The 26,325-nt window shown below is 45.0% G+C and overlaps 1 protein-coding gene across 1 annotated transcript in view; it reads left to right on the plus strand.

Moving 5' to 3' along the window:
• SLC13A2 (solute carrier family 13 member 2) overlaps window positions 1-26,325 on the plus strand; it is a 33,093-nt gene that overhangs the window by 1,540 nt on the left and 5,228 nt on the right. Inside the window, exons 2-9 of the mRNA XM_077836572.1 lie at window positions 12,984-13,112; window positions 13,468-13,604; window positions 15,183-15,409; window positions 16,431-16,617; window positions 18,183-18,305; window positions 23,662-23,883; window positions 24,136-24,248; window positions 25,107-25,228. Of these exons, the coding sequence (XP_077692698.1) occupies window positions 12,984-13,112; window positions 13,468-13,604; window positions 15,183-15,409; window positions 16,431-16,617; window positions 18,183-18,305; window positions 23,662-23,883; window positions 24,136-24,248; window positions 25,107-25,228 (1,260 nt within the window). The remainder of the gene's footprint in view (window positions 1-12,983; window positions 13,113-13,467; window positions 13,605-15,182; window positions 15,410-16,430; window positions 16,618-18,182; window positions 18,306-23,661; window positions 23,884-24,135; window positions 24,249-25,106; window positions 25,229-26,325) is intronic.

A 26,325-nucleotide genomic window follows, 5' to 3' on the forward strand; every position in this document is an offset into this window, starting at 1 on the left:
TGGAGAAACTCCAGAGGAGAGCAACACAAATGATAAAAGGTCTAGAAACCCGGATCAATTTGGAAAGATTAAAAATACTGAGCATACTTAGTCCTGAGAAGAGAAGACTGAGGGATGGCCAGAGAACAGCCTTCAAATATGATAAGGCTTATTATAAAGAGGACTGTGATCAATTGTTCTCCATGGCCACTGCAGGTAGAACAAGAAATAATCAGTTTAATCTACAGCAAGGGAGATTGAGGTTAGATATTAGAAAAACTCGCTAACTCTCAGGGTAGTGAAGCTCTGGAACAGGCTTCCAAGGGAGGTTGTGGAATCCCTATCTCTAGATGTTTTTAAGAACAGGCTGGACAAACAAGGGCCAGGGCTGCTCTAGGTTTATTTGGTCCTGCCTCAGCGCAGGGGGCTGGACTCAATGACGTCTCAAGGTCCCTTTCAGCCTGACATTTCAGATTCTATGATTATTAAGGTTATAAAGCCAAGCACTCAAAAGTCAGGAAATGACCAGGATGAAGGTTGCCTGTGCAACCTTAATTCAGCCCTCCTGTGTGCATGCATTATGATATGGTCTAATTACATGATTGCATACTATGTTTTTCCACAGGACCCCAGCCTCATTCAGTGCACAGAGGATGGACAATGTACACTTAAAGAGCAGCTATTCCAAATTTGCTTTTATCCTCATTGTACAATGTTTGGCCCTGGCCTTATTCACTGTCCATTATTCAAACTCTGCACTGGATACAGAATTATTAATTTCTTCATGGGTTTTTCTATGGCACTCATCACTACAGTATGAGTGCTTCACATACATTAATTAATTTACCTTCACAACACCCCTATGTGGTATGGGGACGGTATTATCCCCATTTTACAGATAGTGAGCTGAGGCACAGAGATTAAGGTAAAAAATTCCACTAATTTTGGATGCCCAATTTGAGACACCAAGGACCTGATATTTTTGAGAGTACTTAGCATTATATTGACCGTACATGTTTAAAACACAGCTCCTATTGACTTCCATTGCAACTGTGAGTTTTCAACATTGCTGCAAATGAGACCCCAGGCTATCAAGTTGGGCCCCCAGAAAATGAGACACATACAATTACTGATCCCCTGTGAAAAGTTTGGTTTCAGTGACTTGCCCAGCATCACACTGGAATTCTGTGGCAGAGGCAGAGATAGAATCCAGTTCTCCAGGGTGGCATTTAACTGCCTAACTATGAAATAATCCTTTTTCTGCCTGCAATCCTTTGTCTCATTCATTACACACCTTCCAACTTCTGAAACAAAAGAGGAAGGGTCCTACAAACATATTCCTCCACTACACAGCCCTGATTCATCTCCAGAGCATAGTCCATCCTACACACTAAATGAGTTAGGGATTCTGTGGAGAAATAGTTTCTGATCATGTAATTAGACTTCATCATAATGCATACACATCACAGGGCTGAATTAAGGTTGTATATGATAACTTCCTAAATACTGAGTACTTGACTTTGTAAACTTAACATTTATTCAGATTTTTGTGCAATTTCCTGCACAATTTCAATTAAAAAAGCAAACTGAAAAAAACCCATACATTCCATCACGTGGCATGATATTGACACCCACATGAGTTATCAGCAGGGTTGGAACCTTTAAATCCATGGCACAGATCTCTGCAACCAGAGCAAAAATAATTGACAGCAGCAGTAGGTTGTCATCCTCTCTGTGGACCAGCACAGAGGGAGATGAGACATACACGTTGCTAGGGGGTTTTACAGATTTGCTGGCAGCAGAGGAATGATGAGACTCAGGAATCTTGGGTTCCACTCTAGGCCCTGGAGGGGTGTTTGCTAGTGGGCACAGACTTTTCTGCCCCATCCCCTCCAATCTGTCCCTGTTCTGTTTCTTCCCCACCCTGGATCCTTGTCCCAGTTCCACTCTACTGCTCAGGCTTCTCATCCCAGTTCCAATCACCTTGGCCAGCCACTCCTAGTCTCCCCCTCTGGGACTGCTATCAGTCCCAGTCTCTCCCCCTCCCCATACTTTATTCCCAGACCAGAAAATAACCGTTGGAGATGTTGAAATGCCTGTACTTATCCTTGGGGACCCAGCCTATCCCTTAATGCCATGGCTCATGAAGCCATACACAGGCAGCCTGGACAGCAGTCAGGAGCTGTTCAACTACAGGCTGAGCAAGTGCAGAATGGTGGTAGAATGTGCATTTGGACGTTTAAAAGCGCGCTGGCGCAGTTTACTGACTCGGTTAGAGCTCAGCGAAACCAATATTCCCACTGTTATTTCTGTTTGCTGTGCGCTCCACAATATCTGTGAGACTAAGGGGGAGATGTTTATGGCGGGGTGGGAGGTTGAGGCAAATCGCCTGGCTGCTGATTACGCACAGCCAGACACCAGGGCAGTTAGAAGAGCACAGGAGGGGGCGGTGTGCATCAGAGAAGCTTTGAAAACCAGTTTCATGACTGGCCAGACTACGGTGTGAAAGTTCTGTTTGTTTTTCCTTGATGAAACCCCCCGCCCCTTGGTTCACTCTACTTCCCAGTAAGCTAACCACCCTCCTCTCCTCCCTTCGATCACCGCTTGCAGAGGCAATAAAGTCATTGTTGCTTCACATTCATGCATTCTTTATTAATTCATCACACAAATAGGGGGATAATTACCAAGGTAGCCCAGGAGGGGTGGTGGAGGAGAGAAGCACCAGGAGGGGTGGTGGAGGAGGAAAGGACAAGGCCACACAGCACTTTAAAAATTTTAAACTTATTGAATGCCAGCCTTCTGTTGCTTGGGCAATCCTCTGGGGTGGAGTGGCTGGGTGGCCGGAGGCCCCCCCCCACTGCATTCTTGGGCATCTGGGTGAGGAGGCTATGGAACTTGGGGAGGAGGGCGGTTGGTTACACAGGGGCTGTAGCGGCAGTCTGTGCTCCTGTTGCCTTTTCTGCAGCTCAGCCATACGCTGGAGCATATGAGTTTGATCCTCCAGCAGCCTCAGCATTGAATCCTGCCTCCTCTCATCACGCTGCCGCCACCTTTCAGCTTCAGCCCACCACTTACTCTCTTCAGCCCGCCACCTCTCCTCCCGGTCATTTTGTGCTTTCCTGCACTCTGACATTGTCTGCCTCCACGCATTTATCTGTGCTTTGTCAGTGTGGGAGGACAGCATGAGCTCAGAGAACATTTCATCGCGAGTGCATTTTTTTCACTTTCTAATCTTCACTAGCCTCTGGGAAGGAGAAGATCCTGTGATCCTTGAAACACATGCAGCTGGTGGAGAAAAAAAAAGGGACAGCGGTATTTAAAAAGACACATTTTATAGAACAATTGGTACACTCTTTCACGGTAAACCTTGCTGTTAACATTACATACATAGCACATGTGCTTTCGTTACAAGGTCGCATTTTGCCTCCCCCCACCACGTGGTTAGCCCCTCCCCCTGGCTAACAGCGGGGAACAATTCTGTTCAGCCACAGGCAAACAGCCCAGCAGGAACGGGCACCTCTGTGTGCAGTTCTGGCCTCCCATGTTTAAGAAGGATGAATTCAAACTGGAACAGGTACAGAGAAGGGCTACTAGGATGATCCGAGGAATGGAAAACTTGTCTTATGAAAGGAGACTCAAGGAGCTTCGCTTGTTTAGCCTAACTAAAAGAAGGTTGACGGGAGATATGATTGCTCTCTATAAATATATCAGAGGGATAAATACCGGAGAGGGAGAGGAATTATTTAAGCTCAGTATCAATGTGGACACAAGAACAAATGGATATAAACTGGCCACCAGGAAATGTAGACTAGAAATTAGACGAAGGTTTCTAACCATCAGAGGAGTGAAGTTTTGGAACAGCCTTCCAAGGCAAGCAGTGGGGGCAAAAGATCTATCTGGCTTTAAGATTAAACTCGATAAGTTTATGGAGGAGATGGTATGATGGGATAACATGGTTTTGGTAATTAAATATTCATGGTAAATAGGCCCAATGGCCTGTGATGGGATATTAGATGGGGTGGCATCTGAGTTACCCAGGAAAGAATTTTCTGTAGTATCTGGCTGATGAATCTTGCCCATATGCTCAGGGTTTAGCTGATCGCCATATTTGGGGTCGGGAAGGAATTTTCCTCCAGGGCAGATTGGAAGAGGCCCTGGAGATTTTTCATCTTCCTCTGTAGCATGGGGAACGTGTCACTTGCTGGAGGATTCTCTGCTCCTTGAAGTCTTTAAACCACGATTTGAGGACTTCAATAGCACAGACATAGGCGAGAGGTTTTTTGCAGGAGTGGTGGGTGAAATTCTGTGGTTTGCATTGTGCAGGAGGTCAGACTAGATGATCATAATGGTCCCTTCTGACCTAAATATCTATGAATCTATGAATGTCCCCTTAAGAAAAGCACCCTATTTCAACCACCATGACCATGAATGATATCACTCTCCTGAGGATAACACAGAGAGATAAAGAATCATAGAATCATAGAATATCAGGGTTGGAAGGGACCCCAGAAGGTCATCTAGTCCAACCCCCTGCTCGAAGCAGGACCAATTCCCAGTTAAATCATCCCAGCCAGGGCTTTGTCAAGCCTGAAAGAGTGGATGTTGTTTGAACACCAGCAAACATACACTGCAATGCTTTGTTCTACAATGATTCCTGAGTACATGCTACTGGCCTGGAGTGGTAAAGTGTCCTACCATGGTGGATGGAATAAGGCTGCCCTCCCCAGAAACCTTTTGCAAAGGCTTTGGGAGTATATCCAGGAGAGCCACAAATGCCAGGGCAAATTAATCATTAAACATGCTTGCTTTTAAACCATGTATAGTACTTTAAAAGGTACACTCACCAGAGATCCCTTCTCCGCCTGGCGGGTCTGGGAGGCAGCCTTGGGTGGGTTTGGGGGGTACTGGCTCCAGGTCCAGGGTGAGATTCCTGGCTGTCGGGAAAACCGGTTTCTCCGCTTGCTTGCTGTGAGCTATCTACAACCTCATCATCATCATCATCTTCCTCATCCCCAAAACCTGCTTTCATGTTGCCTCCATCTTCATTGAAGGAGTCAAACAACACGACTGGGGCAGTGGTGGCTGAACCCCCTAAAATGGCATGCAGCTCATCATAGAAGCGGCATGTTTGGGGCTCGGACCCGGAGAGGCTGTTCGCCTCTCTGATTTTCTGGTAGGCTTGCCTCAGCTCCTTAAGTTTCATGCGGCACTGCTTCGGGTCCCTGTTATGGCCTCTGTCCTTCATGCCCTGGGAGATTTTGACAAATGTTTTGGCTTTTAAAAAACTGGAACAGAGTTCTCTCCCCATACAGCGATCAGATCCCATACCTCCCGTTCGGTCCATGCTGGAGCTCTTTTGCGATTCTGGGACTCCATCATGGTCACCTCTGCTGATGAGCTCTGCATGGTCACCTGCAGCTTGCCATGCTGGCCAAACAGGAAATTGAAATTCAAAAGTTCGCGGGCCTTTTTCTGTCTACCTGGCCAGTGCATCTGAGTTGAGAGCGCTGTCCAGAGCGGTCACAATGGAGCACTCTGGGATAGTTCCCGGAGGCCAATACCGTCTAATTGCGTCCACAGTACCCCAAGTTCGACCCAGCAAGGCCGATTTCAGCGCTAATCCCCTTGTCGGGGGTGGAGTAAGGAAATCGATTTTAAGAGCCCTTTAAGTCAAAAAAAAGGGCTCCGTCATGTGGATGGGTGCAGGGTTAAATCGATTTAACACTGCTAAATTCGACCTCAACTCCCAGTGTAGACCAGGGCCTAGTCTCTTTGCCCAGTCAGTCCCATTTCCCTCCCCCCCACACACACCTCCTAGCTTCTTGTCAGACCTGTCTTCCTTTGCCCCACTCCTGTTTCTCCCCACACTGGTTCCTAGTCCCAGTCTCCTTGTTGAACCAGTCTTGGTCTCCCCCAGCTCCTCGTCTGATCTCAGTGTTGTTCCCCCAGCCAACTGTTTCCTAGTCCCTACCCTCATTTCCCTCACCAGCTCCCAGTCGCCTGGCCCAACTAGTCCCAGCCTCCCCTCTCCCAGTTCCAACCTCTCCCTCGGTTCCTAGTCCCAGGCTCATCCCCACCCCAGGCTCTTTCCCAGCTACTCCCAGTTTCTCTCTTTCCTACTCCTACCCTGCCCAGACCAGTCCCACTAGACTCCTTGTCCCAGTCTAATCCTTGCCCTCCCCCACTTCTGGCTTCTGTTCTCGTTACATTCGAATCAGATGATTTCCTCATCCATGCTTCAGTGGTGCCAGCAGGGGAGTCATTGAGAGCACAAAAGACAGAGATTTATGGTGACCAGACAGCAAATGTGAAAACTTGGGATGGGGGTGGGGGGTAATAGGAGCCTATATAAGAAAAACACCCCAAAATCAGGACTGACCCTATAAAATTGGGACATCTGGTCACCTTACAGAGATTCCCGGCTTGTAGTTCCAGTGCCCAGCCTCAGCCCAGCCAGGAGCAGCCTTTACAGGAAAGTCTGGTTTGGCACCTCTAGTAACCCAGCCTGCTCAGAACTAGGAGCTGTGAGAGACTCGAGGGAGGTATCTTCAGAGATTTTAGTTGCTAAAATCAAAGAAGTCTCTACTGAGCATGTGCAAACTGCAATTTTACAAAGGTTTATAATTGGGCCAAATTTGGATTTTCAAAGGACAGCACAAGGCACATCCCGGAGACAAATGGCAAGTTTCAGCTTCCTGCTCCAAAGTGGGGGTGGGGGGGAGGCTGCTAGAGCTGTTCAAAAATGGTCTCCAGAATTTTTTTTAACGGACAAAAAAATTTATTTTTCCCTAGCCTTGTTCTCAGAAATGGCTGACTCATTTTGGCTGAAATTTTCCATAAAACTTCAGCCTGATGCAGACAGCTGCCATGTAAAATTTCAGCCCAAATGGTTAAAGTTTGGCAAAGTTATGAACAACTGAAAACAGGGTCTTATAATGGGATGCGGTGCACAATCTTAATAGTAGCAGGTGCCACCAGTCCTGCCTATAATAATATAATTAAATACTTTCTTTAAAAGGCTAAAGAAATTCACAGACAAAACACTGTGTGTACAGTTTGGCTCTAATTTAATACCATTACATGGAAATGATGTTTTTAGATGTTGCAATGATAAAAATGAAGTAAATGCTTGAAAGTGTAGAAACGCAAAGGTCCAGATATGGAAGCACCCTTAACTCTAACTCTGTCAACACCATTCCTCTCCCTGTCCATCAGCACTCTCTTTCCTCAGCCACCATCCTCCTCCGTATTTCCAATAGGGACTATAAGCTATCAACTCCATCTGGTAAAATACAATAATGGTATAAAGAACCAGAGCTATTCAGTTTTCTGAACACTGGCATTATGAGATTCTAACCCTAGTTCACCAGAAATCCCAGCAACTACTACACTGTAGATATAGCCTCCAGCACATATGGGACACTGCCCAAAACACTGGCACAGAAATAGTTCAGCTGCCTGTTCACAGCAAGAAACACCAACATTTCCCTTCATATACTGCCACATACAGTCTAGAAACAACAGTGGATACTGCGCATACCCACAACCCCCATGAAAGCAGTGGGAGCTGCAAGTGCTAAGCCTCCGTTAGGGCCAAAGGCCAAGAGTCAGGGCCCTGTTCATTCCACAATTTTGTGACCATGGAATTCACCCCTTGCTGCAGAATCTCAGCTTATGGGAGAGACTTTCAGTGGCACAAATGGGTATTAAGTGCTTGATTCCCATTAACTTTCAATGGCAGTTGGGTGCCTACCTTCTTTCTGTGCCTTTGAAAATGTCCTCTGATGGTTATTGCCCTTATGGTGGTAGAGGTAACCTTAAAATGTGAACAGATTTCAAACTGATGCCATGTTGCCTGCCTGAGTCTGCAGACATCCTGAAACAATATATCTGAGCAATGTAACCTGTCCTATTCACCTCGGCCAGGGGGACTCTAATTCCATGGATATAAAACTCTAAATTTTGATGCAGGCAGGCATCTAGCATTTTGTTTTCTGTTTCCCTACCCCACTGAGACCTGTCCTCCAGCGTTCCACAGATGGACATGTTCCCTGCACTGTTGCATAGAATCAGGAAGCAAGGCATCAAGGAGCCAGACCTGAAGTTCAGCTTGCAGTGAGGTGGGGGCAGCCAGAAACATAGGCTGGCCAGCCTGGAGAAAGGTGCAACAGAAGAGGCCCTGGTAGCTGGGGAGATAAGATGCTGCAGCTGGCTACAAGCTCCCCTCCTTTCCTGGCACACATGATGGGAAGGAGTTCCTTAGCCAGACCACCTAGGCATAATGAAGGGAACCGAAGCCCAGGGAGTGGAGCTGGGCTGGAAAGCAGAGTGACAAACCTGTCCTTGAAAAATAATTTCTGCCAAAAACAATCATTCACAAATTTTACACAGAGTATTTTCAACTATAAGCCATAGTTATGTGTGAGTTGGGGAGGTTGTGATGAGGGAAATGGGAATGAAAGGTATTTCATGGCAATAGACTAGATTAACATTGCTTCAGAATTTGGTCCCCTCATGCCACAGAGTAGAAGGGGCCCTGCCTATAGCCAAGCATTTCAAAAGTGATGATAGATTTATAGAGTTTAATGCCAGAAGGAACCATTAAATCATCTAATGACCTCCTATATATCACAGGCCATTAAATTTTATCTAGTTATCCCTGTACTGAGATCAATTACTTGTGTTTGACTAAAACACATCTTACAGAAATGTATCTAGTCTTGATTTGAAGGCATCAAGAGAGTGAGAATCTCTCTTGATGCCAATCTCAAATGAGTAGTTTGTTCTAATGGTTAATCACCCTCAACTGTTAAAAATGTATGCCTTATTTCTAATTTGAATTTGTCTGGCTTCAGCTTCCAGGCACTGGTTCTTGTTCGGCCTTTCTCTGCTAGATTGAAGAGCCCTTTAGTATCTGGTAGTTTCTCCCCATGAAAGTATTTACGAACTGTAATCAAGACACCTCTCAATCTTTGTTTTGATCAGCTAAACAACTTGATCTCTTTAAGTCTCTCCCTGTGTAAGGCATTTTTCTCCATCCCTCAAATAACTGTTGTGGCTCTTTTCTGCAACCTCTCTGATTCAAATTTCTGGATGTCCAATCTGAGACACCTTAATGGAGCCCGATTTTCAGAAGACAGGCACTCAGCCCTCTCTGAAAATCATGCCCCTTGAACATCTCACCCAAAATCACTTGTCACGTTTTAAAATTTTGGTCAAAGAGCCCAGTCTGCATCTTTTACTCTTCAAAATATGGACTCAGTGGAATATCCCACATACATGTAATCCTCTGACATGATTCAGGTGTCTCTGCAGAGAACAGGTGGTCAGGATACAGGGTCAGAGTTCAGAATGTGAGAAACCTTAACTCTCAACTATTTATATATAACTGTGGTATTTTAATAATGCTTTCTTTTTCTTATTAGTATTACAGTGATCGCTGTACAACCTCAACTAACTGAATCATGGCTTGTCAGCAAGTATTCTGTCAGTCTGATTTCCTGGTCATTTGCATGCCAAGATTTGTGATTGTTATTATTTGCATTGCAGTAGCACTCAGAGGCCCCAGTTGGGTTCTGGGCCCCATTGTGTTAGGCTCTGTATAAATACAGACAAAGCAGTGCTCCCTGCAGCGTGGGGGTCCTCAGTCTGCGACAGTATAAGACACAAAGACACGTAATACATGACTATGTACATGTTTTTCTAACAGTGTAAAGTGAAGTAGCAAAAAAAGTAGTTAATGAAATTAAATGGGACTTAACTCAGATAACTGCTTATGTGGCTGGGGAACGGGATCCCGAACTTTTCATTACTAAGTCATGGCTTCAAACCCAGCCAAAGTTGGTAGTGCCTGGAAGTTACCATTTTATCAGGTCTTTGGTATCTCTTGTGGAAAGATTTGGTAGATCTCAATTCAGTGTCACAAAGGGCACCAACTGGCAACTACAGTTCAGCAGAGGCCAAGGACTGACTAGGCCCTGGAGAGACAGAAAATATTTCTGACCCTCCAAGTCTAAATGTGGCCTTTACAGGTTAAGATTGGGCACACTGCTGGGCCATATGGGAGAAGCTTGCACTCTTACACTGGCCCAACAGTGCATCTTCAGTGTACAGGGCTGTCAAGCTGACACCTACACTAAAAGGGGGAAAAAAAAAAAAACAAGGGGAAGGGGCAGGACGCATAATGCCACACTCAGATGTCTGATCCCTCACAATTAACCAGCATACCTTCCTAGTAATTAACTTGCCCCATTGGGAGATATGGCTAGGGCCCTGAGATAAACTGTTGTGTGAACAAGGGTAAAACAAACAGAATTATAAAGGCTTTCTCTAAAGCCAAAGGAAGCAGAAATTGACAAAGATAAAAAGGCAAATAATCAACACCACACAGAAACCCAGCCACTGAGCTGAGCCTGATGCCTGAAGCTTCACTAGACCATCTAATCTGATAACCAGCTTTGACTTCGAAGGAGGGTGTAAACTTTCACCTTTCTGTCTGTCTGTCTCTCTCTCACACACACACACCTCTCAAAGAATTATATCCTGAATGCCAGGCTGGTGGTCATGGCGTCCCCTGGAGCATGAACAGGATTCGGAGCAGAAGCAAAAAGAAAAGGAGTACTTGTGGCACCTTAGAGACTAACCAATTTATTTGAGCATAAGCTTTCGTGAGCTACAGCTCACTTCATCGGATGCATACTGTGGAAAGTGTAGAAAGTATATAGATCTTCTATACTTTCCACAGTATAGTATACTTTCTATACTTTCCACAGTATGCATCCGATGAAGTGAGCTGTAGCTCACGAAAGCTTATGCTCAAATAAATTGGTTAGTCTCTAAGGTGCCACAAGTACTCCTTTTCTTTTTGCGAATACAGACTAACACAGGCTGTTACTCTGAAACCGGAGCAGTAGCAGGATGTGCAAGATCTAGAGTGGAGGGTGTATGAATGGAGACAGAAGTATCTCTGTCCCTGGGGATAACTGATGGCCCCGCTGGTTGCCAGTAGCACTGATATCCCTTTTCCAGGCCTCCAGACAGTTTCTATTTTTCGTTTTTATAAATGCCAATGGAGTAGGATGTGGGGGAATGTTCTGAGGAGAGAGTCTAAACCAAGGCCCATAATCACTGAATTCTTCACTGTCCCTGGGTTGGAGCCATACAATGTGAAATATTATTAGGCCCCCCATACTCCCCCTTTCCTGTCACTGTGTTCCTGACAAGCTTTATTGGAGGTGACCCTGTGCAGGTGGAATGTGTCAGCATCCCAGGACTTGCCAGGGATTCTCACTGACAGCTTTGCCAAGAGAACCCAGTGGCTTCTCACAGGTACACTAAATGGGAGAGATGGATTAATCAACATTGGGAAACTCCAATTAATGTTCGGCTTGATGGAATATTTAACTAGGGAACTGCACTTTTTAAAGTTTCTGTGGTTGCCACTGAATATGGGGGGCCAAAATCCATCCGTTCCTTTCCTCAGAAATCCCTCTCTTCCCCCCATTCCTGCTGCTGGAACCCTTATCCAGGACCTGGTAATCTCTACCTAAAGTACTGCAACTTTCTACTCTCTGGCCTACTCAATCTCACCTTTCATCCTTCCACATCACAAGCTCTCCATCTCTTTCCATGCCATAGTCATGCTTGCCTCTTGCTTTCCTGGGTCTTCATGGGTCTGTCCGTGCCTGCTTTTCAGCTTTTGTCTAGTGCTATTCCTCTACTTAGACCCTGTGCTCAGACCATTCCGTCCCACTCCCTTTAGAGCATTCTCCAGAAGATCTCTGTGCTGTCTCCCACATTGCCAGATAGGTTTGAAATTATCTCAATTCCAGATTCCACATAACTCTTTTCTTCTTCAAATCCCTCTGCAAACTTCCTGCTAGTCACGCTTTCCAGCATTGACCCACACTTCTGAGTCAGTCGCAGAATGAGGTAGATGTAAGCCACCTCCCCTCAGTCCCCACCACAAGGCTGATTCCTTCCCTCGGGCCTGAGTCACCACTGTGTTACCACCTGAGGAACTACACCGAAATAAATGCAGGCATGTCATAAAAACTGGAGTAACGCACTGGTAAAAGAGACCCCTTGTCTGGAGAGGGCACCTTACAGCCCATGGTTCCTTCCTCTCCCCAAGGAAAGAATCCCCATGCAACATGCTATTTCAGATCACCTTGAGGTGATGCAATGAAGTAAATATGTTTAATTTAGAAGCTGGAATGGTCTTCCAGAGCAGAAGTAAGCCAAAGTCCCCTGGAGAAAGGGTAGGAAACAAACGTTGGGATCGTTTCACCATGGGGAAGGAAGAAGCTTTTGAATAATTTTGTGAATTGCAAAGGGCATTTTACAACAATACAAAATAAAAAAAGAAATCCCAGTGATTAGGAACTGAAGTTGAACTGTGATTATAGTTTGTCAATTAGCCTGTGCAAAGGCTGCTGCTAATTGTGAAAAATCAAATGAAAAGTAAACATATAATGATTTACAATGCTAGAAATCAAGGCTGCGGAAACCAATCAGAGTTCATCTGGGCCACTGCATGAAACAGGTCAGGAGAAAAGTGAACTGAACCAAAGACTAACTGAGCTGTTCAATCATTCAAAGACAGAAGTAAATCAGGGAGAAGTTGCTACCATCAGCAAAATCAAGGAGTCTGTTCAGAACTTCCGCCTTATCTGGGCAGGGTTCAAAGTCAGTGATATATTTCTTTTTCTGTGTATAAGTTTTGCGTTTCCTTGTAAAGACTCTTCCACAAGGTCACCGTAAATGCTGCCCCCTTATTTCTATCCCAGATCTCTGACAAGGTCACTGAATGCTTTGCCCTTTTCTCCATGACAGGAGGCAGATAACTGGGATCTGTTCCCCTTCTCTACCTGGGGCACAGTTGGGAGAAAGAGGCTAGAAGCAGGCCTCTGACTGAATGCTTAGTAAGAGCGTATGAATAAGCTTGTGGGCTAGTGTCTCAGTCAGCTGTGCAGTGTGCTCTGATTGTGCGCATTCTCTTTCAGGAAGCCCGATGTGGTTATGTTATCATCCTGATGGCGCTGTTCTGGTGTATGGAAGTCCTGCCATTGGGTGTTACTGCCCTTTTTCCTGTCGTGCTATTCCCGCTCATGAACATAATGGATTCAACTAAAGTAAGAGATCTGGCTCTTACCTATCTGCGTCCCCATCAATTTCTCTCAGTGTGTCTGGATGTCTCTCATCTGGTCAGTCTGCAGGGACAGGATGGTTCCAACACGCAGTGTTGAGGGGGAGGAAACTGCATGACTGGCACCCAGAGAGAAGGCTCACAGAACAAAGAATTTCTCTGCCCACCTGGAATGAATGCTGGGTCCAGCTCCAGAAGTGAAACCAAAGGAAAATTATTAGCAGTATGGGATGCATGTAGCCTGCATAACAGTGTCTCTGACCCTCCTTCAGTAAATATTCTCTCTCTGACTGTCTGGCTTCTCTCTCTGACTGTTTTCTCTCCCCTGTTTTCTGTTACAGGTCTGTATGGAGTATCTGAAGGACACCAACATGCTCTTCATCGGGGGGCTGATGGTGGCCATTGCTGTTGAACACTGCAACCTACACAAGCGCATCGCCCTGGGGGTCTTGTTAATCCTTGGGGTCAGACCAGCCCTGTGAGTGAGAACCTCTGAAGTGGGGAGGGGAAGCAGTCAGTGAGAAGACCAGATTCCACCCAGGGAAGGAGTTTGGAAATCTTTTCATTCCTGATTCAGGAAAGCACCAAAGTACATGCCGACATCCATCATTTAAGAGCTGTCTTGATTCGGGCTCTTTGTTTGCATTTGGTTCTCATCTCATTTCAGCCAGAAGGCTATGTGGGGTTCGGGAGTCTCCTGTGTGATGTGTGATATGAGTAATGAACTCCTGTGTTCTCCGATATGTACTGCAGCCAGCTCTCTTTCTTTCCCCTGTCTATATATTGGATGGAAGGACTGACTTAATAAGAAATATTTAATATTATGTAGCTAAATGACAGTGAGAAAGGGAACAGCATAACCAGACCCATAGAAAAGCTCTGTGTTAATGATTATGATCCTGAGTGGGGACTGGGGTATCTGTATTTAAAGAGATTAGAAAACCAGGAGCAATTTGGTTTTGAATGATAATTGTAAGGCAAAATTACAGAGGTCTATAAAATATACAGAGAAAGCTATATGATCCTATCTAGTTTGTCCCATACCACAAGAACAAGGGAACATTTGAGGATGTTATAAGACAATAGGATAAAAATAAATAAAACCCAAAACACTTTTGTACATAATTTGTAATTAGCTTGTGTATCTCATTGCTGTAAAATAATGTGGTAAGATCCAAAGGAGGACTAGACTTTTATATGAATCAGAACAGAAACTGCAGTGATAAGAGGTGGGATAAATTACAAAGATTATTGATTCTCAAGCTTAACAGTTCTTAAGCTTAACTGATCACTATCTGGGCTCAAAAATAAATTCTCTCCCAGGCGACAGTGTTATACAATTAGCTGTCCCCCCGGTCACTATCACCCCAATTTCAGATCTGTTCAGCTGGGCAAACTTCATCTCATCTTGTGTTAAGGGCCCTCTGCCCATGCATGGCCTTGGTACCATTCTGTAATGATGATCTGCGTGGGATGTACTGTACATTACAAGCCAAAAGCTTTGTGCTGCTATTCTCCCCTAGTGCTAACTTCGTTTCCTAACAAAGAGAGCTCTCTGTACAAGGAGATCCACCACTGGAAATGCTCACCCTAGCCGTGCCCTGTACCCCAGTCCAGGACACATTAGCTAGTCAACAGCTAATTAATGCATTTCCCCAGAGGAACAGGAGCTGACAGGACAGTCTTTATACCACAATAAAACCTATACAGAATTCTAGCCACAGCATGGAATGGTTTTCAGTGCAATCATGCATGGATCCTGTCAAACATGCTGTTGCCATATGTATCTTTTTCTCCTGGAAACCTCTCCATCCTCTCCTAGACTCCCTCTTCTTCCCTGCCTTTCATCCTCCTTCCTCCCCTGAGAAGAACCTGGGCTAGTAGCAAATTTACATGCCAACAAAATCCAGGCCATTAAGTGACTGAGAGAATTGAAGATAATTTTGTCCTTCTTTGTGCCTGTGGGGTGGGAGAGAAATGGGGTAATGGAGCACTGTGAGGAAAGACTGTGCCCTTGACTTCTGAAGTGAGCTTCACATAGTCCTCTTCATTGCAGGCTGTTTATGGGCTTCATGTCTGTCACTGCGTTTCTGTCCATGTGGATCAGCAACACTGCCACCACTGCCATGATGATACCAATAGCCCAAGCTGTCCTGGAGCAGCTGCACAAGTCGGAGCAGGAGACCAGCCCAGCTGGGCGCGTGGCTGAGAGCATCAACAAAGCCTTCGAGCTGCAGGAAGCACCAGATAAATCAGATTCCTCTCAAGAGACACAAACACAAGGTGCGTAGCTGTAGGCGTTTTCTTCTTTAGGGTAATGGAGGATATGCAGGTGCCTTCTCCATCTCCACCTTAGGTGCTTCTGGCCTCAACATTCATCGCTGCTTCTAAATTTTAACTTAATAAGGGAGGAAGATGTCTATGGCATCCAGACTATATCAGAGAAGATTTCTGATATGAGATAACTCTTTAATCTCGCAAAAAAAGGTATAACAAGACCTAGTGGATGGAAGCTGAAGTCAGAAAAATTCAAACTGGAAATAAGGTGCAAATTTTAAGTGAGGGTAATTAACCACTGGAGTAATGGTCATAGGGAGGTATCAAATTCTCCATCACTTGGATTCCCTAAATCAAGTCGGTTGTCTTTCTAAAAATATATACTGTACCTCAACCACAAATAATTGGGCTTGATACATGGATGGCAGTGTGCAGTTCTCTGGCCTGTTTCATGAAGGAGATCATGTTAGAAGATCACAGTGATCTCCTACTGGCCTTAAAATCTATGAATTTGTGAACAGGCAGCTCCCTTTCTTTATCAGACTTCCTCTTCTTTTCTGACCCCTTGATTCTACTCAAGTGTCCTTGAATTTCAATCACAAGCTTTTTTTAATCAGGTCCTGATGTAGGATGAGCTGCCTGTTCTCCAGTTGCCTGTGTTCCTGAATGTGTTTTCTTCTCCCACTTCCTCCCACAAGTTCAGACATTGCTGAGTCCAGTTACTAGTGTTTGCATGGTGTAGCCACGTGGTGTTATCACACACTCACATTTTGTGTATTATTCCAATTTTCTCAAAAAACCTCTTTTCATCGGATTTTGTATCAATGCAAACACGAAATGGGACAGAGGCTCAGGGAACTGCCAAAGTCTGCCCTGAAATGACCATGTCTCGATGCCATTCCTCACCTTGGGGTAGCTTGTTGTTTCCTAAACTGGAAATACTTTGTTGAGCAGGCCCAACAACCTTCCCAATTCCTTTCTTGCCCAGCTTGTGCAATTCTTCTCCTGTTCCTGCCTCTGCACCCAGATAATGGACATGTGCTGACAGTGGAGGAAGAGGAGAAACTGAAAGACGTGAAGCAGCTGGAAGAGGAGAAGCACCTGACATTTTGCAAGGGAATGAGCCTCTCTGTTTGTTATGCGGCCAGTATTGGAGGGATCGCAACCCTGACTGGTACTACCCCCAACCTGGTGATGAAGGGACAGATTGATGAGTGAGTACAGAGAGGTTTGGGACTGCACCCCCAGAATTGCTGTCTGTTAGTAGTGTAACCCTTCTGCCCATCAGAGTTGGCAGCAACAAGGGCCGGGTTCAATATCTAGGGGATCCATTCCAATAACACAATGCAAACCGGCTCGAGCCCCCACCCAGTGACCTGAGACAAATATATACCACCCCCGCTGGGCGCCTCCAAGAGGCAATACTTCCCCTCTCGCAAGCACATAGTCTGAGTGTAGCAAAAAGCCTTTTAATAACAGAGAGAAACAATTGGCATTATGTTGGGGAAACACCACCAACAGGATTCATAACACAACCCATGAGCAAAAAACCCACCCCAAGCAAATTGGGGCATGCCCTTTCCCTTTGGTTCTTGAGTTCAGCAACCCCAAATCACCCAAAGTCCCAAAAGTCCAGTGACCCAAAAGTCTCTGTCCCTGGTCAGGGCAGCCCCAGAGTTCGAAAGTTTATCTGCAGAGCTTTACCTCCCAACCTGAGTGGAGAAGGGGGGGGGAGGAGAGAGAGGTAAGGGGCACCTTACATGATCTGAAGCTGACCGCCCCACAGCTCCATAGGCCTTCGCTCCGCCAGCCGCCCCACGAACTGCTTCACTCAGCTCTGCGGCTCACAAGCAGCTCCCACCATCCCACGAACTGCTCCACCAGCCGGTCCACGAAGTGCTCCGTGTCCCACAAGCAGCTCCCACCGTCCTATGAATTGCTCCACCAGCCTGTCCATAAGGCACTCCGGCCATCCCGCAAACTGCTCCACAATATATCTTCAGGCTCCCCCACTACTTAACACAACGCTCAGTGATTTCAGTTCTTAGTCAGTTCAGCTCTTTGGTGAATTCAGCTTGTAGTAGGGGAGCCTCAGTGCTGGAGCACCATTAGCCCAAAGTGAGCTCAGCAGCCTGTGACTAGACTCCTAATGGAATCAAAATTAGCTCTGATATTCCACAGTGGAGAGAGGAGGAAGTGCAATTAGCATGTAAGGCCCTCACCAAGGGGCCCATGCCACCAAGTATTAATACTTGTCCCCAGCCTCTCAATTCACAGAGTTTTGGAACCCATGACACTTGCCTAGCGAGTGCTACTTAGTTGATGGTGAGTCCCTTCATCATAACAAAAGGCCAAGTACAGTTCCAAGCACAGTTCCCATAAGCAGGGTAATAACAATTTATTCTTCCTGCCCCAATAACAGAGACACTGGGGATCCCACAGCAGCCAAAGTGACCATTTGGGCAGCTATGGCCTCATTCTAGGCGGGGTGGGTGTGCCTATGCAAATGAGATCAGCCCCTGAAGTTCTTTTCCACAACTTGCCACACCTCACCACCAGATGTCAGGGTGGAGCTCATCCTGACACTGCTTACATCAGTAACCTTGGGCTGGGGCCAAAGCAGAGAAGGACAAAATAAATTTGACACTATTCTGAGGAAGGGAGAACCAGGACAAGATCGTTTTCGGTCTGGCCCCACAGCTCCCTCTCCTCTCTGGGCCACAGATTATGAGGCAGAAATGAGTGCAGTTGTAGAGGTGACATCTGTTTATACTTCCAGGCTCTTTCCTGCCAATAACAATGTGGTGAACTTCGCTTCCTGGTTCATGTTTGCTTTCCCTACCATGTTACTATTGCTGGCTCTTTCCTGGATTTGGCTCCAGATAATGTTCTTGGGATTTGAGTAAGTACTTTATGCTCATTGAAACAAATATAAATTGATGCTTCTGCCATTGATCCTGTCACAGTTTCAGCGTAACTACACCTATATTCCTTGCTCTGTGATCTGCTCCAGGAGTTCCCAGTCGTGTTTCAGATCTCCAGCCATCACCTTTTTCTGGATAGGAATCCTTGTCCAACTCCCTTCTGACCAGGGGTTTTAAGGCTGCACACTCCCTGATCTACACTGTGATATCCCTAGCAAGCCAATCTGCCTAAAGGTCAGCGCCTGGGCTTTGCTTTCTCTCCAAGTCTATGACCAGTGACAAGTTACCGCTCAGCTCCTTCTAAGCAAGCATATTTATTCTGAATGTAAAACCATTACAGAGAATGCATATAAATACAATAAAAGAAACTATCTGCATGGTAAAAAGCTTACCAGAGGTCACTCCCAACTTCAACATAGGGGTCATTGCTTCAAACCCCACAGCAGGATTTTCCCTGTGTTTACATGTTCCTAATGGTCTTTAGATCTGGAACCAGCACCCAGACTGAGCAGATGAGCTGTTTCTTTATACAGCCAATCTCCAGGAACTGGTAATCACCCAGCAGTCACCCTCTCCTTTGGACATAGCTTCAAAAGGAGGGGTTTTGCATAATCAGAGAATTTGTATTATCCACTCCCCAAGGATTCCCCAGGAAATCCACTTACCACTTACCCATACGGGTAGGAACTGCAGAGAAACAGACAAACAAAAGAGTCCCATTCAATTCCATCACATGAAGGCAGACAGCTAAATAGTGACACATTTTTAAGTGCTTGTATACAAATGCTAGAAGTCTAAATAAAAAGATGGGTGAACTTGAGGGCCTGGTATTAAATGAGGATATTGATATAACAGGCATCACAGAAACTTGGTGGAACAACGACAATCAATAGGAGACAGTAATACCAAGGTACAAAATATGGTCACACTCTTGGGGGAGTGGCCCTACATGTGAAAGAAAATATAGAGTCAAATATAATAAAAATCTTAAATGGAGTACCATAGAATATCTATGGAAAGAAATTCCATGCTTGAATAATAAGCGTATAGCGGAAGGAAAATACTACTGACTCGCTGACCAGGATGGTGATGGTGACTGTGAAATGCTCAGGGAGAGGCTACAAAAAAAGAAAACCCAAAAATAATGAGCAATTTCAACTATCCCCATATTGACTACATATATATCACCTCAGAACAGGATGCAGAGATAAACTTTCTAGATATCATTAATGACTGCTTCTTGGAGCAGCTAGTCCTGGAATCCACAAGGGGAGAGGCAGTTCTTGACTTAGTCCTAAGTGGAGCACAGGATCTGGTCCAAGAGGTGACTATAGCTGAAACTGATAAGTAATACTGGCCATAAGGTAGTTAAATGTAACATCCCTGTGGGGGGAAAATACCAAAGAAACCTACCACAGTAGCATTTAACTTCAAAAAGGGAAGCTACACAAAAATGAGGAAAGTAGTTGAAAGGAAATTAAAAGGAACAGTCACAAGAGTGAAATGCCTGCAAGCTGCATGGAAACTCTTTAAAACCACCATACTAGAAGCTCAAACTAAATGTATACTCTGAATCAAAATTAGAAGAAAAAAAATAGTAAGAAGATCAAAAAATTGCCACCATGCCTAAACAGCAGAGTAAAAGAGGCCATGAGAGGCAAAAAGGCCTCCTTTACAAATTGGAAGTCAAATCCTACTGAGGAAAACAGAAAGGAACATAAACTTTGGCAAGTCACGTGTAAACGCATAATTAGGCAGGCCAAAAAAGAATTTAAAGAGCAGAGAAAGAGAGACAAAAACTAACAGCTAAATTTGTAAGTACAGTGGAAGCAGGAAGCCTGACAAACAATCAGTGGGGGCACTGGAAGATCAAGGTGCTAAAGGAGCACTCAAGGAAGACAAGACCATTGCAGAGAAGCTAAATAAATTCTTTGCATCAGTCTTCACTGCAGAGGTTGTGAGGGAGATTCCCACACCTGAGCCATTCTTTTCAGGTGACAAATCTGAGCGACTGCCCCAGATTGAGGTGTCAGTAGAGGAGGTTTTGGAACAAATAGATAAATTAAACAGTAAGAAGTCACCAGGACCAGACAATATCACTCAAGAGTTCTGAAGGAACTCAGGAAACTGGAGAACTCCTAACTATGGTATGTAACCTATCACTTAAATCAGCCTCTGTGCCAGATTTTTAAACAGCGATTTTTAAAAAAGACTCCAGAGCTGCTCCTGGCAATTACAGGCCAATAAGCCTAACTTCAGTACCAGGCAACTATAATAAAGAACAGAATTATCAGACACACAGATGAATAAGATATGTGGGGGAAGAGTCAACACAGCTTTTGTAAAGGGAAATCATGCCTCATCAATCTATTTAAATTCTTTCAGGGTGTCAACAAGCATATGGACAAGGATGATTCAGTTGATACAGTGTACTTGGATTTTCAGAAAGCATTTTACAAGGTCCCACACTAAAAGCTTTTAAGCAAAGTGAGCAGTCATAGGATAAGAGGGAAGGTCCTCTCATGATCAGTAACTGGTTAAAAGATAGGAAACAAAGAGTAGGAATAAATGGTCAGTTTTCACAATGGAAAGAGGGAAATAGGAGGGTCCCCCAGGGGTCTGTACTGGAACCAGTCCTAGTCAACATATTCATAAATGATCTAGGAAAAAGGTTTCAGAGTAACAGCCGGGTTAGTCTGTATTCGCAAAAAGAAAAGGAGTACTTGTGGCACCTTAGAGACTAACCAATTTATTTGAGCATAAGCTTTCGTGAGCTACAGCTCACTTCATCGGATGCATACTGTGGAAAGTATAGAAGATCTTCTATACTTTCTATACTTTACTTTCCACAGTATGCATCCGATGAAGTGAGCTGTAGCTCACGAAAGCTTATGCTCAAATAAATTGGTTAGTCTCTAAGGTGCCACAAGTACTCCTTTTCTTTCTAGAAAAAAGGGTAAACAGTGAGGTGGGCAAAGTTCGCAGATGATACTAAATTACTCAAGACTGTTAAACCAAAGATGATTGTTAAAAATTACAAAGGCATCTCACAAAACTGGGCGACTAGGCAACAAACCAGCAGATGAAATTCAGTGTCAATAATTGCAAAGTAATGCACATTGGAAAACATAATCCAAACATACCAAATTATGGGGTCAAAATTAGCTGATACCTCTCAAGAAAACTATCCACTATGACCCGAGATCTCTATCTGAAAATATGTGCTCAGTGTGCAGCAGCAGTCAAAAAAACTAAGAGCATGTTAGGAACCATTAAGAAAAGGATAGATAATAAGACAGCAAATATCATAATGCCACTATATAAATCTTTGGTACGCCCACACCTTGGTACTCCATGCAGTTCTGGTTGCCCCACCTCAAAAAAGATATATTAGAATTGAAAAAGGTGACAAAGAAGGGCAATGAAAATGAATCGGGGTCTGGAATAGATTCCATGTGAGGAGAGAGTAAAAAGACTGAGACTGTTCAGCATAGAAAACAGCAACGACGGGGGGTATGACAGAGGCCCATAAAATCATGACTGATGAGGAGAAAGTGAATCAGGAAGTGTTATTGACTCCTTTTCATAAGACAAGAATCAGGGGTCACTGAATGAAAGTAATAAACAGCAGATGTAAAACAAATACAAGGAAGTATTTCTTCACACAATGCACAGCCAACCTGTGGAACTCATTGCCAGGAGATGTTGTGAAGGCCAAAAGTATAACTGTGTTAAAAAAAAATAGATAAGTTCATGGAGGCTAGGCCCATCAATCGCTATTAGCCAGGCTGGGCCGGGACACATCCCATGCACTGGGTGTCCCTAAAGCTTTGACTGCTAGAAGCTGCAACTGGTTGACAGGGGAGGGATCACTTGATAACTGCCCAGTTCTGCTCATTCCTTCTGAGACATCTAGCACCAGCCACTGTTGGAAGACAGAATACTGGGCTAGGTGGACCATCTCTGACCCATACGCCATTCTTATGTTCTTATGAAGTCAGGGCACCTAGCCCCTCCCATCCATTGTGCTGCTGCGGCTACATTTCTGTTTTTAGTGCACTAGTTTGATCAGAGTTAGCCTGGGAATGTCTTCCCAAACTGGAAATTACACCTCCATCCCAAAGTGTAGCCATACCTTTTGTCTCTCCCATCTTAACCCCCTTCTCCCAACATCTTTGAGCCCACTTGCCTCTCCAGCTACTGCCCTTTCTCTCTGTCATCTCTAAGCTCATTGAATGCACTGTCTACAACCACTATTTTGAGTTCCTCTCCTCCCGTTCCATCCTAGATCCTCTCCAATCTGGCTTCTGCCGACTTCCACTCCACCAAAACCACTCTTGGCAAAGTCTCTCATGACCTGTTCCCCGCCTGTCTGTCATTCAGGCCCATAACCTTGGTATCATCTTCAACAACTAGATCTTCACATCCAGACTATGTCTAAATCTTGCTGATTCTTTCTGCATGACTTCTCTAAGATACAACCGTTCCTATCCATCCATGCCGCTAATACTCTCAGCATCTCACATCTCCATTACCATAACAACCTTCTCTCTCATCTTGACAAATGCAGCCTTGCCCTGCTCCTATCCATTCAGAATGCTGCTGCAAAGATCACTTTCCTAACTGGTTACTATAAGCACATCATCCCTCTTCTTGAATCCTTCCACTGGCTCCCCTCTTCTCTGTCACATGGTACAAAAGCTGCTTGTCTTCACTTCACAGACGCTTTACAGCCTGTCTTCACCCAACCTATTATCTTTTATTCACTACTGAAATGTCAGCTCCTGCCTCCAATGGGCCCATGATGTCAGCCCCCATTGCCCACTTGTTAAAAGTTCAAACAAGGCCCTTGGTGCTTTCTCCCAGGCTGCTCCTCACACTGGTGAGGATCTGTCCATATTCATCCTCAAAGCTACCTCATTCTCCACCTTCAAATCCCTCCTCAAAACTCTCCTTTGCCTCAATGCCTACAAAAAACTTGACACCAGTTAACCTGATGGTGCACTGAGACCACAGCTGACCATTTTCTCGTTGTTTCCTTGTACCTGCCATCTCTCTCTCTCTGTGTCTGTCTAGTGTCCTTTGTCTCACATTTAGCCTGTACGCTCTTTGGCACAGGGACTGTCTTTTTATTCTGTGCCTGTGCGCAGCACCTAGCACAATGGGGTCCTGGTCCCTGACTAGGGCTCCTGGGCGCTATGGTCATACAAATCAATAACAGTGGGTTTGGCACTCCGAGAAGTACAGACTTCGGATGCCAATTCAGTATGTTCTTTTAAATGCTGCAGATACCCAGGGAATTGCTATGACATCTGCTTCTCTGTTTTATTCTAGCTTTCGGAAGAATTTTGGTTGTGGAGCTAGTGCGTCTATGAAGGCAAAGCAGAAAATGGCTTACAGGGTTATCAAGGATGAGCACAAGAAGCTGGGCCCCATGAGATTTTCAGAGATAGCTGTCACAGTCCTCTTCTTATTATTGGTGGTACTTTGGTTTACCAGAGACCCTGGGTTCATGCCAGGCTGGGCAACTAATGTCTTCAACAAGAATGGCAAAAGGTATAATTGCTTTTCTCATCCCCCCAAACAGCAGCCAAACACCGAACAGTAGAGATCCAGTATGGGCGTGCAGGAGAGCATCCTGCCTTCTCTGTTCCCATCTGGATAAATCCTGCACAGTCTGTGGCCTAGCCTTCTGGCCAGTACCATGCCAAATCCAGATGCAAAATTTTGCCCCAGATTGTGCTGCCCTAGCTCCTTCAATACCCCCGCCAAACATACTAGACTCATTTCTGGATCAATCTTTTGCAGTTATGTGACTGATGCTACAGTTGTCATCTTCATTTCACTTTTGATGTTCCTAATCCCTTCAGAGATCCCCACCTACCTATGTCGTAATAGGGCTCAGCAAGTGCTACAACAAGGTAAGAACTAGCTCAGTACACCAGAAAATCAAAATAGGACACAGGAAGTTTCCCTGCATCTTGGATTTACAAAGGGAATTTCAAACACTGAACAATTCCAAGGAGCCAAAGAACAGTGCTGGGGATGTGTCTTCAGAGCTGTTTGGGGTTTCCTGCAGGACTGAAATTATATGCTTTCCACTGTGCAGTTCGCTGATCACAGAGTGATTCCGTTTCTGGTACATAAATTAAACGAGACACTGCCCAGCAAAGGGCATTATATGCATGTATCATCACTGCTGAAGCTGGAGAGTCAAGGAGGAGACATAAAATTTCCTGGGGGGGATACTTAGCAGCTCTGAGGATATGTTCCCACACATCTAGTCCATTCTTCCACCTTCTGGGGGTCAGGGCGAGTTCCCTACGACCTACTCACTAGTGTTTTCTCTAGTCTAGTTTAAAAAGTTTGAAGTGATGAAGCTTCTGTCACTTCCTTTAGGAGACAATCCCATAGTCTAGTAGATCTCACTGATTGGAAGTTTTTCCCCTACCCCATCTCGTGTTGCTCCAGCTCTCCACTCCCAGGAGGAAATGCAAGAGGTGGGGAATCTCACAGGCATCAGATACTAGTAGTGTTGCTGTGTCTTAGTACAAATTCTCAGCTACACTGGGAGCATGAGAAAAGGGCTATATTGTGGGCACTGCTGCTGCTTGTCAGAGGAGCAATGTGCACCAGAGCAACTAAAGAAACAGCTGGACCAATGCCCACAAAGCTGCTGCAGCTTACACTTTCCCCTTGTCCCTGGGAGTGGAGTGCAGAGATGCTCCCCTGGATGTGCTCTCCATCCCTGTGGCTCACAGATTGGTTCTGGATTTTAGATAGCACAAGACAGATTTCAGTGCTCCCTGCTCTCTTGGACTGGAAGACGGTTAATCAGAAGATGCCCTGGAACATTGTGATTTTGCTGGGAGGTGGCTTTGCCCTGGCCAAAGGCAGTGAGGTAACTTCATCTGTCTGCTTACCGGAAACATTTGTCTAACTGGACAAGGTTTTATTTTATCTTTGTTTTTTTGCACCCTGTGGAACACCAGAGGGCACTCTAGTAGCACCAAATGTCCATGACCAGCATTAAGAACACTTCTTGTGCTGGCTCCTGAGTCCCTATTGCTGCTACTCACAGATGACACAGCCACTACCCACGGAGGCAGAACAACTAACTGTGATTCTGAGCAGGGGACTCATGCGGGAAGGGCCAAACACATCAAATAATGCAATTCAATGATGACTTATTGGCATGACAAGCTGCCCAAGTGTTGCCAAAGTGTGAGGAGGCACAGGCAGGCAAGATCTGCCATGATGGGATTCCAAACGATTTCAAGCTTCTTTACTGTTCAGTGCTGTATCTGTGCAATGCAGTGTTGCCACGTAGTAGCCAGCTGGGCTAAAGGCTGCCTGATGCAGACACCTCCCATTAAACAGAAGTTGTGCAGCAGGTGTGACTTTCATCCCCATATACATTTGTTAGCAAGCGTGGCTGTGAAATGGAACAGAAAAGAACCGAAGGAAGATGGTAGAGCATAGTGCAGAGTCTAAGTCAGAAGCTTTTTCACTGTGATTAGGAGAACATTATGAGTAGCAATATATGCAATTGATGGGCCAACCATGGACAACTTGTTCCTCTCTCACCTCAGATTTGGAAACCAAATGTTGGAAATTGATTTAGAACAATGAGATACTGAACTGAATTGAACGTAAGAAAGCACCATTTCTAACAAATAATCATTTGTTTTGTGGTAACAACTAGAAGCTCCAGTCAGGGATTAGGGCCCTATTTTGCTAGGCATTGCACACACCGATAACAAAAAGATATTCATATATCACACGAAACAACGGGTGGCTACACCAAACAGATGGTGCGGTGAAGCACAAGGAAACAGCGAGAGGATTATGATTAGTGTAGTAAAGCAATGGTCACAGCACACCAACAGCCTGGTTATTGTTGAGTTTTGTAGGCATTGCAGCAGGGGTGAGGTTTAAGGAGAGATCTGAAGGAGGATAATGTAGTACTGTGCAGATTTTAATGGGGAACTACCCTCA

Source organism: Eretmochelys imbricata, chromosome 17, assembly GCF_965152235.1.
Source record: "Eretmochelys imbricata isolate rEreImb1 chromosome 17, rEreImb1.hap1, whole genome shotgun sequence".
Taxonomy (NCBI): domain Eukaryota; kingdom Metazoa; phylum Chordata; order Testudines; family Cheloniidae; genus Eretmochelys; species Eretmochelys imbricata.